The following is a 17,152-nucleotide window of genomic DNA, read 5'->3' as shown; positions in this document are numbered from 1 at the left end:
AACTGCACACCTCTGATATTAATGTACTTACAGATTATTTTAAATTACCAAGATCTGCTAAGAATTAATCTGATGAGTTCCAGACAATAAATCATAAAAAACATAAACTTCAATACACTATGAATAAAAAAGCAGTTAGCTCTCTGTGGGAAAGGCTCTTACTGAATAAAAACTGTGTATTTAATGATAGCATTTACTATCAATGAAGAATTTTAGTTTTTTTTTCTATAATTATGCTTCACATAATTAAAACAAATTAACATGCCAAAAACAAAGAGGCAGAAGAACTAAAAGCTTATGCTTCAGGATACCAACATATAGAAAGTAATAAAGTATTTAGTAATTAAGACTACAATAAACAATAAAACAATGCTGTTTTGGCTTGGCTCTTTGGCATTAACATACATGCTCTGATAACCACGTTTGAAATGTTCATTTTTTTCCACAATGACACACGCAGCAACATACCAGAAAACTGGTATTAACACACATTAACCTTCCTTTCCTAGGTTTAAAGTTGCATTTCTACCTCATTTCTTTTGGATTCTCCTTCAGACTTAAGTCTCAGCCAATGAGAAAGCAAACACTCCCATTCTTTAAAAGGTGTACCTCTTCTAAGACCACTTGGTAGCCTGATCTTCCCATTTCAGACTTGCCACTGTAGAAGGAATGAATACTGGTGACCACAGCTTTAAATGAAGGCCTTGAAGCAATTATGGGGGGAAAAAAAACACTATACAAACTGAAATCATAGTATGACTACGGACAGTAGCTATTTAAATACCCAATGATTTTCAGCAATGACACACAAACATTTCTAACCAACCACTAATAGAGAAAGATGCTTTTATTATTATCATGACAATATCTGGGGGATGGTAGAGAGGTGGGAAATATCACTACTATCGGTCGTCAAGAAGAACACTGCTAACATCACACTTTAAAATCCGGATGGTGTTAGCTCATAATGTGCTCAAAGGCACAGACTACTATGAATGCAAGCACTTGATTACAGCCAAATGAGTATTTTTACAGGCACTCTTAAACTGTTTGATATATCATTTTCATTTTAGTTTTCAATCTTATATCCTTCCAAAATGAGATTTAAGTCAGCTTAGAGTAAAAGGCATTCATTAGATAAGGCTGTAAAAGAAGAAACAGAAAGCCAAACCATGAAAAGGAGAGGCATGTATGTAAATCCTCTAACAATGTATGTACTGAATTATAGAATTCTTAGTTTCTACTGGAAATAATTATACTAAATCCCCTAGAGAGAAAATTGTTTTTTTTTCTAGTATTAAGTTTTATAAGGGATATACAGAACAAAATAATGGAGAATGCCTTTAATAAAAATGAAGAAACCAATGCGGGAGAATTCTTTATTTGGTGCCTTAAAAAAAATCTCTCTTCTAAGTCAAGATCTGAGAGATAGCTTTTTACAGGAGGTGAGTAACTATGGCCCATCTAGGTAATTTGTTGCTGGTCTAATTTGATGAGGAAATAATTTATGCAACTCTTGGAATTAGACACAACCAGAAATTCCTTCAGAACAAAGAACTATACTGACTGGTCATTTTGTAGTTTTTATTCCCCCTTCTCATCATGAAGGGCTCATAGCAACCAGCATTGTACAATGAGCTAAAGCATTAATTACACAGCCTAGTGATATTACCTTCTTCCTGACTTGCTACATAGCAGGAACCCAAACATTGCTGAAGTGCTGGACAAAAGTGTTAGGTAAACTATATGAGAATGATCTATAATACAGAATATGATAGGCGAAAAACTTCTAAAACACATAAAAAAGACTAATGGTATTATTCAAAAGGAATTTAAAACAGTGTTAATATAGACTTTTCTTTCTTTTTTTTAAAATATTTTATTTATTTGACAGACAGAGATCGCGAGTAGGCAGAGAGACAGGCAGAGAGAGGGGGAAGGAGGCTCCCTGCTGAGCAGAGAGCCTGATGTGGGGCTTGATCCCAGGACCCTGGGATCATGACCTGAGCCGAAGGCAGAGGCTTAACCCACTGAGCCACCCAGGCGCCCCAATATAGACTTTTCTTTAGGGTGAAGATTATGGCATAATTTCAAAAAGTCAAATTGTTTTGTTTTTTAAATAGGACCCAACATGTATAACAGAAATTCATTTACCCAGTCTCATCATGGATTTAGAGATTTGATTTAGTAAACTTTCTGTTCAACCAGTGGTTAACATTTCTTAGAAAGAAACTTACATAGTATCATGTCTTATCTTTTTCTTGTCCAGTAGCTGTGGCTAGGACTTCCAGTACTATGTTGAATAAAAATGGGCAGAGTAGACATCCTTGTCTTCTTCCTGATCTTATAGGAAAAGCTCTCAGTTTTCCACTACTGAGTATGACATTAGCTGTAGGTTTTTTTCACAGTGTATGTCTAGGTAGGTTCTCTCTAAACCTATTTTATTGAGTTTTTATCATGAATGGATGTTGTACTTTGTCAAATGCTTTTTCTTTATCTATTGAGATGATCATATGGTTTTTATTCTTTCTCATATTAATGTGATATATCACATTAATTGTGATTGATTAGCAAATACTGAACCACTCCTGCATTCCTGGAATAAATTCCACTTGATTATGGTGAATGATTTAATGAATAACAAGGAAAAGAAAAATTAAGGAAATAATCCCATTTATAATTACACCCCAAATAACAAAATACCTAGGAATAAACTTAACCAAGGAGGTAAAGGACCCATACTCTGAAAACTATGAAACATTTATGAAAAAAATTGAAAATGACACAAGTGGAAAGATATTCCATACTCATGTACCAGAAGAGCCAACATTACTAAAATGTACATACTACCCAAAGCAATCTATAGGTTCAATGGAATCCCTATCAAAATACCAACAGTTTTCACAAAACTAGTATAAATTACCCTAAAATTTATATGGAACTATTAAAGACCCCAAATAGCCAAGGTAAACTTGAAAAAGAACAAAGCTGGAGGTATCACAACCCCAGATTTCCAGATATAATGCAAAGTTATAGAAATCAAAATAGTATGGTATTGGCAAAAAAACAGGCACATAGATCAGTGGAGCAGCATTGAGAGCCCAGAAATAAAACCAGGTTTCTTTGGTCAATTAATCTTTGACAAAGGAGGCAAGAACATATAATGGAGAAAAAGATGGTCTCTTCAACAAATGGTGTTGGGAAAACTGGACAGCTACATGCAAAAGGATGAAACTCTACCACTTTCTTATATCGTACATTAAAAACAAAAACAAAAAGAACAAACTTAAAATGCATTAAAGATCTAAATGTGAGACCTGAAACCACAAAACTCCGAGGAGAAAACACAGGCAATTCCTTTGACACTGGGCATAAAATTTTTTTTTCTAGATATGTCTCCTCAGGCAAGGGAAACAAAGGCAATATTAAACTACTGGGACTAACCGAAATAAAAAGCTTCTGCAGAGTGAAAGAAAACATCAACCAAACATAGTATCCAAAATATATAAAGAACTTATACAACTCAGCAACAAAAACCCCCAAATTATTCTAATAAAAAACAGGCAGGACCTGAGTAAACATTTTCTAAATAAGACATACAGATGGTCAACAGACATGAAACGATGCTCAACACCTCTAATCAGAGAAATGTACATCAAAACCATGGTGAAATATCACTTTATGCCCATCAGAATGGATAAAATAAAAAACACAAGAAATAACAAGTGTTGGTGAGGATATAGAGAAAAAGGAATCTTTGTGTACTATTGGTGGGAATGAAAACTGGTATAGCCCTGTGAAAAACAGTATGGAGGTTTCTCAAATATTAAAAATATAATTACATAAAATCCAGTACTTCCACTACTGGGTATTTACCTCTAAAAAACTAAAACACTAATTTGAAAAGATATCTGAGCCCCCTTGTTTACTGCAGCATTGTTTATGACAGCCAAGGTACGGAAGCAGCCCACGTGTCCATGGATAGATGAATGGATATAGAGATGTGGTATATATATACAATGAAATATTACTCAAACATAAAAAAGAATGAAATCTTCACATTTGCAGCACACAGATGGACCTAGGGGATACAATGCTAAGTAAAGTCAGTCAGTCAGAGAAAGACAAGTATCATATGATTTCACTTATACATGGAATTTAAAGAACAGAACAAACAGAAAAGAGATAAATAGAAAAACAATCTTAAATACAGAGAACTAAGTAGTCATTGCAGAGGGGAGCTGGGTGAAAGAGATAAAGAGAATTAAGGGTACATTTATCTTGAGGCGCTCTGGGAAATGTACAGAAGTACTGATCATTATATTGTACACCTGAAACTAATACAACACAGAATGTTAATTATGATTCAATAAAAAAAAAAAAACTTGTGAAAATAAAAAAAGAATGAAAAACTTACAGACAGAAATCCTTCCATACAATATCACACAATCCTCTTCCTTAAGCTGAGAACAATACACCCTATTGCATCCTTGATGGCTAGGGTCACTGTTGCCTGTAGAGAATGACTTCAATGGTTATGATCCCTTATTACTAGGCTTTTTTTTTTTTTTTTTTTTAGTTTTTATGTTTGCTTGTTATACCTTTTCTGCCACAGTAATATCTGTTACTTCTTGCTGTTGTCAGTGGGTCTGCTTCTAGCACTGATGTCTGTACTTCTAATCTGTAGTAGACTAGGAAATCACTTTGACTGTTGGCCACCTTCTACTTATTTGTCCAGTTTTGATTAACTGTAGCTGTATCAAGTGAGTTACATGTGTGAAGTATCTAATCATGTCACAACACAAAGTCGGGTCATCTTTTCTTCTGTAAAATTTGGTAGAGATGAAAGAATTTCAAAGTTTTATTGTCTCTATTGAAAAACAGTTCCTTTTGCCAGGATGACTAAATTACTTTATAAACCCCTTATAAGATGACAGGGAAGGAGCATCATTATAATAGCAAACATTTACTGGCTACTGGCAGTATGCCAGGCTCTTTAGACTCCAATCTCTTCACAGAAATTTCCATCTTTCCTCCAAGGATCACAAATAATAGTGATTATTCCCATGCTGCAGAGGAGAAAGCTGAAACTAAAACTGCTTCAACAGCAAGCTCAAGATCACAAAGCTAGTATGTGCTGTTTCTGAGATCTGACACCAGCCTATTTGATCTCAATGCTGTGAGCTTTCCATCCTGCCTGTTAAGTAGAAATAATCAGTGTTTACCTCTTACAAACCCCAGAGGCAATACTAACAATAATCATGACTTACTGTCTCCAAAATTCCATGAAAGAAGCACATAATAATTAAGAAGAATCCTAGAGCTTCTTACTCTGGCTAAGATGGAGTACAAAAGACCACGTAGTCTCTTCTGGCTTAAACAGATAAAAAAATGAACAACGTAGATGAAACAACAGTTTTCAGATGCTGGACAGCAGGAGATGCAGGGAAACCTGCAGATCCAAAAAGCTCAAGGTGCCCACACAAGAGAAACATGAAGAAAAGGACACGAAGGTGCACCCTGATGAAACTGCTCAAAACCAGGGATAGAGAATAAATCTTAAAAGAAGTCAGAGAAAAAAGTCAGAGGGGCAAAGACAAGAATGACAACAGATTTCCTATGAGGAACAATGCAAATGAGAAGATGGCTGAGCAACATTTTTCGACTACTAAAAAACCAAAACAACAAAAAAAAGCGGTTAGTATGTTTTTCAAAAACAAAAGCGAAGTAAAACACTTTTTTAGACATACAAACACTGAAAGTTCTGTCACCAACAGATACACAGTTACAAAAAAATGCTAAAGAATATCTTTCAGGTAGAAAGAAAATAATACTAACTGTAAATATGGATGAGGAGCATTCAAAATAGTAACCATTTGGGGGCACCAGGGTGGCTCAGTTGGTTGAGCGTCCAACTCTTGATCTCAGGGTCCTGAGTTCAATTCCTGTGCTGGGCTCCAGGCTGCGCATGGAATCTACTTAATACCAAAACAAAACAAAACAAACAAACAAACAAAAAACCCCAAATGTGTAAATATGTAACAGTGTTTCTTATTATAGTTGACCCTTTAACAACAGAGATTGAATAGCACTGATTGGTCCACTTACATGCAGACTTCTTACAGTACTGTAAATATATTCTCTCTCTCTTTTTTTAAGATTTTGAGAGAGCGTGTGCACACACAGGGGAAGGATCAGAAGGAGAGCGACAAGCAAACTCCATGCTGAGTGTGGAGCCTGATGTGGGGCTTGATCTCAGGACCCTGAGATCAGGACCTGAGCTGAAACCAAGATTAAGATGCCTAACTGAGTGAGCCCCCAGATGCCTTTCCTTATGATTTTCTTAGTAACGTTTTCCTTTCTCTAGCTTACTTTATTATAAGAATACAGCACATAACACATGTAACATACAAACTATGCATTAATTGATTGGCTATTGGTAAGGCTTCTAGTTAACAGCAGACTTCAGTAGTTAAGTTCCTGGGGAGTCCAAAGTTATATGTGGATTTTCATCTATGTGAAAATCCCCCAACCCCCACAATGTTCAAAAGTCAACTGTATTGAAATCTCTTTTAATATAGAATTGACTTTAAAGCAAAAATAACATTGTACTGTGAAATTTACAACATATGGAGAAGTAAAACGTATGACAATAGTACAAAGGCCTACAAGGAGAAACACAAACACACTATCTTAAGATTTGTATGCTATACATAAAGTGGTATTTTCTTACTTGAGGATAAGGTGGGATATGTTACAGATGTATAACCATATACCATCAATAAATTACTAATAGTAAAACAGAATTACAGATAAAAATTGCAGCAGGCTGACTATTGGCCCCAAAAGCTGTCTTAATCCCTGTGACTATGTTACCTTACATGGTAAAAAGGATTTTGCAGATGTGATTAAATTAAAGATCCCAATATGGGGAGATTATCTTGGATTATCTGGGTGGACCCAACATAATCAATCACAAGGGCCTTAATAAGAGTGAGGCAGAAGGATTAAAGTCAATAGTAGATAGAGAAGCAAGGAGTCCAGGGGCTAATAAATGCAGGTGGCCTCCAGAAGCTGAAAAAGGAAAGGACCCAACAAGTCAAATAAGAAATTGAAAGGGAAATTAGAGCTGAAGGTTTATATAAGAGTTCTAACGTCTTTCAGAAGTCTTTCTTTAGGTCTAATATTGCAAAAAAAAATTTTTAAGTAAATTGGTAAATTTCATTCATTATGAATGAGTGAAAATGAAAACACAACCTACCAAAATTTGTGGGATTCTGCTCAGGTTTTACTGAGAGGATATTTATAGCACTAAACACCTATAAGAAAACAAAGGCCTCAAAGAAACCACTTAAGCTTCCACAAAGAACAAAGTAAACTTCAAGGAAACAGCATAACATGAGGATTTCAGGGCAGAAATCAAATAGAAAACAGAACCCAAAATTGATCAATGAAATCAAGAGCTTTTTTGTTGTTCTTTTTTGAGATCAATAAAGTTCACCAATATACCGTAAGACTGATCAGGAAAAAAGAGAAATACACAAATTACCAATACTGAGTGAGAAAGAAAGAGATCACTGAAGGTTCTACAGATGGTTGGTTTACCATTAGGGGAAAAAACCCCCCAAAACAATAAAATTCATCATATTAACTAAAAAAAAAAAAAAAAAAGCCACATTATTATCTCATTAAACACAGGAAAAGTATTTCTGCAAACTCAACATCCATTATTTAAAACAAAAACCAAACAAAGCAGATCCAGGAAGAACCTACAACTAACATCATATTCAATGGTGAAAGTCTGAATGCTTTCCATGAGGTCAGGGACAGGCAAGGAGGTATACTCCTAGTTCTATTCACACTGTACTGGAGATTCTAGCCAAGACAAGAAGAAATAGAGGCAAAGATACTGAAATGGATACTGAAATGGTAAAACAGTCTTTACTGCAGATGAAATAACACATGCAGAAAATCCTAAGAAATCTACAAAATAGCCACAAAGCAGTGAGCACAAGAAGGCTGCAGGATACAAAATCCATGCCAAAACAGATGGTATTTCCACACAGCAGCTACAAACAAATAGAAATTAAGAACCAATACCAAGTACAATGGCAACAAAAAGAAGGACATAGGGGTAAATTTGACAAAAGATATGCAAGACTTGTATACTTAGAACTACAAAACACTGCTGAGAGAAACTGAAGGAAACCTACAGGTAGACATACCATGTTTACAGATCAGAAGCTAATGCCATTAAGATGCTAGTTCTCCTCACAGTGAACTACAGTTTTAATCCAATCATAGTCCCATCAGGTTTAAAAAAAAAAAAAAAAAAAAGGAAACTGATGATCTAATTTTAAAACTATATGGAAATGCTAAGGACTTATAGAAGAGCCAAAACAATTTTGGAAAAGAAAGATAAGGTTGGAAGACTTACATTACCTGCTCTCAAGTCTTACTATAAAGCTATGGGGATCATTACAGGTTAGTCACAGTGAAGAAAACAGACTTACATATCAACAGTAAAGAACTGGAAGTACAGAAACAGACCACCATGTAGAAGACCAGTTGATTTTTGACAATAGGATCAAGGCAATTCAATGAAGAAAAGATAAAATTTTCAACAATGGTGCAAAATAATGAACCTCTACTCCGACACCTCACATTACACACAAAAGGTAACTCAAAAAGTACCATAAACCTACATGAAAAACTTAATAAAGCCATAAAACATCTAGAAGAAAACATGGAAATTCTTAGTTCTTGTTTTGACAATTATTTTTTAATATAAGATGCAAAAAGCATCAAATTCAAAAAGAAAAATTTGATAAACTGTACTTCATTAAAACTAAGTTTTACTCTCTGAAAGTCACCATTAAATGCCAAAAATGGAAAGGTAAGTCCCATCTGAGTAGAAAGCACTACAAAACATGTATCTGACAAAATACTTGCATCTAATCTACATAAAGATTTCTTATAATACAATAATATGAAGACAAAAAAAGAACTGCTCAAAATATTTGCATAAGTCTCCAGAAAAGATACATAGGTGGCAAATAAACACATGAAAACATGTCCAGGGGCACCTGGGCAGCTCAATCGGTTAAGCAGCTAACCCTTACTTTTGATCTCAGGGTCCTGGGTTCAAGCCCCACATTGGACTCTGCACTCAGGGAGGAGTATGCTTGAGGATTTTCTCTTTTCCTCTCCCTCTGCCCCCCCAACCCACACTCTCTTTATAAACATAATTAAATTTTAAGAAAATATGTCCAATATTGCTGATTAGGAAAATCATATTAAGATACCACTATATGCTTGTTTGGATGGTTACAATTAAAAAGATTAATCATACCAAATGTGAGAACATGTGATGTAAAGGTAACTCTCATGCATGGGGAGAATATTAAAATGGTAAAGCTACTTTGTAAAAAGTTTTGGTAGTTTCACAAAAAGTTTAATATACACCTACCATAAGACTCAGACACTCTGCATCTAACTCTTTCCCAAGAGAAATAAAAGTATATATTCACACAAAGACTTGCATGTGAGTGTTAAGGACAGCTCTTTACATAACTACCAAAAAATGATAACAACCCAAAGTCCATCAACTAGTGAATGGATTTATAAATGTGGCATATCCAAGCAATGGAATACTAGTCAGTGATAAATAAATCAAACTATTGATAAACACCCCAACATGGATGAATTTCAAAATACTTATGCTCAGTAAAAGACAGAAGACAAAAAAGAGCATACATTGTACGAGTCCATTCATATGAAATTCTAAAAAATGGAAAATATCCCATAGTGACAAAACAGAACCATGGCTATCTGACGACAGGGAAGGGGGGGAAGGAGGGATAGATTATAAAGGAAAATGAGGAATCCTGAAGGTGACGGATGTTCATTATCTTGACTGTGGTGATGGTTTCAGGACACTACATTTGTCAAAATTTGGTAATCTGCACACTTTAAACATGTGCAGTTTACTGCACATCAATAATACTCGGTAAAGCTATGAAACAAAGAACTTAGTGCAATAAGCCCTCCATAAATGATTGTTTTAAAGATTTCACATATTTATAACAGACAGGAAAAAAAAAATGAAGAACCCAGATTGTTTACTTCAGGAGAGCGGATTACTTATGTTGTTCTCTCCAGTCCAGAAATGGGGGAAGAACTTAATGAAACCTGTTGGAGGCCACGGCACCGTTGGAGTTGTGGATCAAACCAGGCCCTGACTTGTGTCTCCTTTAAAGTCCAGATGCCTTGACAAGGGGTTAAAGACGGGAAAGTTGAGTAACACTGAGAAAGGGTCTGTGCTATGTGTCGTGCGCTCGCCTACGTGACTTCCACACGTTCTCCCTACAGAAGGGAACAATGTGGTCAGGGTCTTAAATTCTTAGTTGGTCCTTGTTGTTCCTGTACTGCCCATAACCGACTCCCTGGTTGATTGTAACTTCCTGTAATCAATAGTAGCTAATGGCATTAGCCGTGACTACCTGGCATCACGAGATTTGTTTGTAGTTAATGTAAACTTGTCATAGGAACTTGCTGTTATCTGACTAGATACTAATGTATTATTACTCCTTCTATTGTGGTCTGCCTTATAAATGACTATAAGATGTGAAATAAACTTGGCGCTGTTGGACATCCTCCTCGGTGCTCCAACTGCCCCCATCTCTGTCTCTTAATTTCTTTTCACCATCCTCTTACCCTCATGTTCCTGGTCAATTTGTCACGCCAGCAGCGACAGAAACCTCAAGTCCCTGGGGTACCAAAAAAATCTCACTGCCTTCCAAAGCAGAGAATCCACCCAGCCATAAAAATGTAACAACAATAAGCAACTAAAAAATAATTAACAACAACAAAAAACCCCTAAAAATGCACAATCACAAGAGAATGCCCCAACATTAAGAGAAAGAAACTCTAGACGTCTAATGGTAACTTGAAGAGTTGGGAGAAAGCTCCAGTGTTTCCACAGCACTGGGGATTTATACTCCATAGTGTTCCAAAGGAATAACTTTACTGTTCTCCCATACCTCTTTCCAGATAAGCAGTCTCCTGATCAATCCTTAATTAACAGATCTCCAAGGCAGAGGGACAATAATTTATTTATATTGAAAATTATATTGAGTGCTTAACTAAGTAAGTATGAGGCATTCATTTAATCCTCATTACAATCCTAGGAGCAAACTGAGGCACAGAGGACATAGTTACCTGCCCGAAGACATATAACCCGTAAATGATAGAGTCCGAAGTCAAAGTCGGGCAATCTGACGCTGAAGTCTGTGTTCTTTACCACAAAACTATCCTACAATATGTTCACATATTAGAAGAGACATGTTTTTTTACTTTACCACATGCTGATGGTGAAACTTGTATGTTAACACTATGTTCTTTGCCCTAAGACCCTAAGATGCTAATGACAATATCTTGAGAATTGGATTAAAATACAAATGATATATTTTCAGCTAGAAGACATTTTATAAATTATTACAATTTCTTTAAAACATAATTCTATTAGCTTAGAAACCACTAAAATGGAATCCTTGAAATAGATCACTCCTTCTGCCTTTATTCAGTTTTATGATTAATTTAGTCCCTCTAAATGAAAGTGGTTTTACATACTGAAACATTCTTTATAGGAAAAAGAAATCTATTTGATATTTTAGTACCCAACATTTCTTTTTAAGGCAAATTCCTTTCCTGCAATGTAAGACACTAAGAATCAATTTTGCTTCTTCTACAGAAACAGATAAGACAAACGCACATTTCTTCCAGAGCAATTTACCTTGAAATAAATTTATATTTAAAAAAAGAGCACAAAACTTTTTAATAATCAATGCTGCACAATTATTTATTTTCGCTACTAAATGACACATTTAGTTGGTTGATTAGATATATTATGCACACAGTCAATCTTTTCTTTTCCCATATAAGAAATTACGGAACACCTGCTATAGGCCAGCCACGGTTGTATGTGGCAGAGCACGGAACAAAACACACAAAAATCTCCATGCTCTTGGTACTGACATTCCAGAGGGGTAAGGTAGATAACAAATAAAAAAATACAGTGTATCAGATGGTCAATTTAATAAGACAAAACAAGACAGGGGTTAAGAGTGCAGGGTCTTGGTGGGGCAGCTGAAAAGAGAAGCATATAGTTGCCTTTTAAATAGTCTGTCTTCAAAGATCTTTAGTTGAGATCAGGAAGGGAGAATATGTAAATTAAGGTGGGGATGAACAGAAATCTGATTCACCTCCTTGCCTCATGAGAAAGAATCACGTATAGCAGATGGTACGGTTGAGGGTTAGAAAGTCTCTTCAAGTGCCTAACGGTCAGATGAGTATTCCCAATGTCCAAAAAGGGCTAGATGAAAAAACCTGAACTCACAGTGTTATTCAGCTTCTTTCCACTACTTCATGATCTCACCAAAAATAAGATATTCACACTTTCACCTCTGAGTTACAGTTCTTCAAAGAAGGTGGTTCAAAGCAAAAATCGCTATTAACATTCTACATCAAGGAATATGTACCATATGAGAATTGAAAAATAAAGTTATAAATCTGAAACTAACTCTGTCAATTCTGTCAATAGTAAAGTTAGATAAAACTAAATATATTTTTAAAGCATGAAACAAAATGTAGCCCCATAATAATTAATGACTAAGTTTCTAAACAAAAAAATCAGTTGTGTGCACACAAAGCCCCTAGATTTTTCAAACAAATTTCCTCAAACTGTTCCGGTAGAAATGAAATATTTTTCAATTATTGCACATACAAGCATTAGACTGTACCAATTTTAAGCCAATTTGTCTCTTGTGTGAAAGTAATAATGCTGATAACTTTATTATTCTGTTGGAGTCACTTAACAAATTGCTACTCATCTAAGCCAAAGGCTAAGGGCTCTTCTAAAGTTTTAGAATTACAGAGGAATCAAACAAAGGCCCTTCAGCCATTAAGTGTCCCGCTATGACGAATTCCCTTTACAAAATCCCTGATAAAATGGGTTTCACTGTTTGCCACCATTTAAAAAATATGTCCCTCCTTATTTTAAATCCATACCTGTCTCCCTCAATTCCACCTATTTGTATTAGCCTTTTTTTAGAAATCAAAATAAGCACCCAAGGCTTCTCTTCTCCAAATGAAACATGCCCAGTTCCCTCAAATATTTCTCATATAACAATGGCACCTAAGATGCATGTAACACTTTATTCAAACTTCATCTTAAATCTCTGTGTACAGTGGTATTTCATTTCTTCACTTAGTTCTTACCAAATGCTTAAGCTTAACAATTAATCTTTTTAAAAAGCATAAGTTTTCTCCATCTTTTGCTTGTAGAATGATTTTCTGAATCTAAATGAAGTTCTCATAAATCATGCCAATAACTCAGTCATTACTGGCATTATTTACTTATTTTTGAAAGAGTGGGCCAGAACATGCACCACTAGTAGATTAAAAAAAAAAAAAAGATCACACAAACCAAGTAGTTTGTCTAGCACTGATGCATTAACACAGGTTTATTCAAGAAGTGGTCTATTAACCAACACGCTGGGATGCTTGTTAGAAATGCAATTCCTAGACTTCTTGGGACTATGGAATCAAAATCTCTGGAATGGGGCCTGGAGATCTGAAGTTTAAAGAGCCACCAAGGAGATCCTTGGATATCCTGAGGTTTAAGAATCATAGCCTGAAGACTGAAGTCGGGGTTGTTTTTTTTTGGGGGGGGCCTCCTAAAAAAGATATTTTAAGTATCTTACCTGTAATCCAGGAATAAATCGACTATCCTTTTCAACCACCAAAAGTTCAGCAACATTGGCATTAAGAATGGATCTTGTGATTCCCCCTGGCCCAGGGCCCACTTCATACACATAAGCATCTGTCAGATTCCCAGCTTTCTTTACAATTTTATCTAGGAAAAAGAACGTTTTAATGATTTTGATAAATTTCAGTGTGCAAAATTTAATAATTACTATAGATTCCCATCAACCGTTATTCAAGGAATCCTCTATACCATATTTGTCTGATTATTTAACTCCACCTAAACCAACATATAGTGGTCATTCACTATGTGATCACAACATAGTTGTATTGTATTATCAGTCCCTAACAAAAATAGGATTATCATGACAAACTTCGTAAATTAAATATAGTTAATACTGTATTTTCCTCCACCAAACCAATCAATCAGTTCCTAAGAACCGACCAGGTAAGCACTCACCATCTCTCTACAGTTGCCAAATACTGAATATTTGAATAAGTAAGACTAGTTTTACATTCAGAATTTCCAATGCTGCTAGTTTGAAATCCCAAAGCAAAAAGTGCTGGCAGTCTCACTTTTACCTGTAGACATCTAGCTGGTCCATATGGCCACAGCAACAAGTCCCTAGATCATAGGACTAGCAGAAATACAGATTCTTGGTCATTTTTAGGAAAAAATTAAACTTCTTAGTGGAGTTGTTGTAAGCTTTGCAAATATGCAAATTAATAAGGAAAAGTTAATGTCTTAAATTAACTTCTTTAACTTAGCTGACCTTAAGAAATAATGAAAAAGGGGGTGCCTGGGTGGCTCAGTGCGTTAAAGCCTCGGCCCTCAGCTCAGGTCATGATCTCAAAGTCCTGGAATCAAGCCCCTCATTGGCTCTCTGCTCAGCGGGGAGCCTGCTTCCTCCTCTCTCTGCCTGCCTCTCTGCCTACTTGTGATCTCTGTCAAATAAATAGAATCTATTAAAAAAAAAAAAAGAAAGAAAAAATGAAAAAGATTACAGAGGATTCACTGCAACCAACTATCACTTCTGAAAAAACGTATGATGGGCTGGTCTTATTGACTGAGATACTAAAATCCAAGTAACTGGGCCTCCTGGGACAGTGGAAATTTAGCCACTGAAAACATACCAGCACTTTCTTGTAGTGTTTACTGAGACTGTATAGTACCATTTTTGTAGGCTTAAAACCCCAAATAGAAAGCAAAAATGGTTCTTTTAAAGATTTTTAAAGATTTATTTATATATATTTGTATTTATATAATCTTTTTATCTATATATTTATATAATCTTTTTAAAGATTTATTTTATTTAGAGAAAGAGTGAAGGGGAGGGGGAGAAGGAGAGAGTCTCAAGCAGACTCACCACCTCAAGATCATGACCTGAGTGGAAATCGAGAGGAACACTAAACTGACTGAGCCACCCTGGCCCCCCAAAATAGTTTTGTCTTTTAACTGGTGCTTAGAGGGAATTAGCATATGCCCACCAACCATTTATTTTAGGTGCTTTACATGCTTTCTCACTTGCATCTCACAATCCTTCCAACACATTAAGAACTACTATCCCAATTTAACTTCTCTGAACTTTTCTATTTCCTTCTTTTTTTTTTTTTAAGATTTTATTTATTTATTTGACAGAGAGAGATTACAAGTAGGCAGAGAGGCAGGCAGAGAGAGAGAGAGGAGGAAGCAGGCTCCCTGCTGAGCAGAGAGCCCGATGTGGGACTCGATCCCAGGACCTTGAGATCATGACCCGAGCCGAAGGCAGCGGCTTAACCCACTGAGCCACCCAGGCGCCCCTCTATTTCCTTCTTAATGTTTCATCGTGCAAGGTCATCTAGAAAGCAAATGGAAGAGAGCGGACTCCAGCTCAGGTGTAAATTCTAAAGCAATCCTTCCTCCACTATAGACCAATGCCTTTTAGAAGGAACACAACTGATACATTAAGCACAGGCATTATGAATTTAACATTCTCATTCTCTTAAATGGAGAGCTAGTATAGTTGAGAGGTCAGGGGCTCTGCCCTCAAACTTTCCAAGTACAGTAAAATACAAATGAATATCAAAGCGGCACTATCAATTCAGGAAGCATCTGCTCCCACCTGAGCTTCTCACCTCAAACCAAGTACTTTAATCTCCCTTCACTTTGGTTCCCAGAGAAGAGGGACTATTACCCAGATTCTAGAATCTGTAAACAAAGCACTTTTTTTCTACATTAAAAATATTAAGACCTCTATTTTCCATCTTAAGAATGGCAGTTTATACCTACAGAATGTGACTAATGACTGGCAGACAAAACTGGTTCTAGTCACTACTAGCACTAAGGAATTTTAGCTGTGGGTAACCCTTTAAAGATCCTGTAATAGGGGCCTTCCTCCAACTAACAGATGAGAAGTTGAAGCTTAGTTAAGCTATTTTACCCAATGCTATATTTCTACTAGCAGAATAAAGCCTCCACATCCAAGAAATGACATCTTATTGATGGCTTGTGAACTATACTTAACTGAAAATGAACTATTTGTGTATGATCTCTCCTATCTTTGAGCTTCTCGAGAGGCGCCAAATGGAACTAAATATCAAAACCTCAAATACGGAAAATATTCCAACAGGGAACTAGTGGACCTATTTGTAATACATATTATTCTTGCAACCTCACGTTTCAAAAGTATCACCAAGAAATGGGGGTGGCAGTTAAATGGGGGTATACGTCTGTCACAGCTCCTCAAACCCTACACTTCCAACTGGTTAATTTTATGGCATGTAAATTTTACCTTACAAAAAGTGACTTAAAATAGGGGTGGGAATATAAACTTGCTAAAAATGTAAGCTCCCTGCGGACAGACTTTTGCCTAGTCCACTCCCCAACTGCATCTCCACCACTAGCACATTGTAGCTTCTCTGACACGTATTTACTGACTATTGGCGCCCTCGAGGGTTTTGGATTCAGCAAGTAAACGTTTAAATAACGTAATCCCACGAGTGATACTTTCTCAATATGTTACTTAAAAATTCTTCGCACTAGTTTAAATTGATAACTTTACATTGCATGAGCAGCCAAACCAGCCACACACGCAGTACCCTTTCATTAGTGTCAACACACCGAGATTCGAATTTCCACAACCGCCTTCCACGCTACGCGACCCCTGCCTCCCCTAGTGTCTGCTCGGCGTCTGCACAACTCGCCTTCACCAGCCCACGGCGAACGCCCGCGAGCACGCCATTATGTCGGCGAAGAAGACATTCCACGCGTCTCCTGCGGTCCTTTCAGGACAAAGCGGTAGAAGGACCTGCCCTAAGGCCCCCTGCACACTGCCTGACCCCAGACGCCCGCCCACAGGGTCCGCGCGACACCCCCGGGAATGCGGAGGAGCACTGAGAAGACGGCCAC

At 36.4% G+C, this 17,152-nt stretch overlaps 1 protein-coding gene across 5 annotated transcripts in view; it reads right to left on the bottom strand.

Annotated features, from left to right (window-relative positions):
* Nucleotides 1–17,152, bottom strand: part of TFB1M (transcription factor B1, mitochondrial) — a 71,769-nt gene that overhangs the window by 54,402 nt on the left and 215 nt on the right. For 3 of the 5 annotated variants that reach the window (XR_004284751.1, XM_032338653.1, XM_032338654.1), the window contains exon 2: nucleotides 13,764–13,915. The exons of 1 other annotated variant lie outside the window; for it this stretch is intronic. Coding sequence is in view for 2 of the 4 variants with exons in the window: in XM_032338653.1 (XP_032194544.1) it covers nucleotides 13,764–13,915 (152 nt within the window). In the remaining 2 variants the exon portion in view is untranslated. Of the gene's footprint in view, nucleotides 1–13,763; nucleotides 13,916–16,864; nucleotides 16,955–17,152 lie in introns of those variants that run through there. One more of the 5 variants, XM_032338655.1, reaches the window with a different exon arrangement.

This window comes from Mustela erminea, chromosome 4 (assembly GCF_009829155.1).
Source record: "Mustela erminea isolate mMusErm1 chromosome 4, mMusErm1.Pri, whole genome shotgun sequence".
NCBI lineage: Eukaryota > Metazoa > Chordata > Mammalia > Carnivora > Mustelidae > Mustela > Mustela erminea.
The sequence above is the reverse complement of the archived record's forward strand: the minus strand, read 5'-3'. Positions and strand labels throughout refer to the sequence as shown.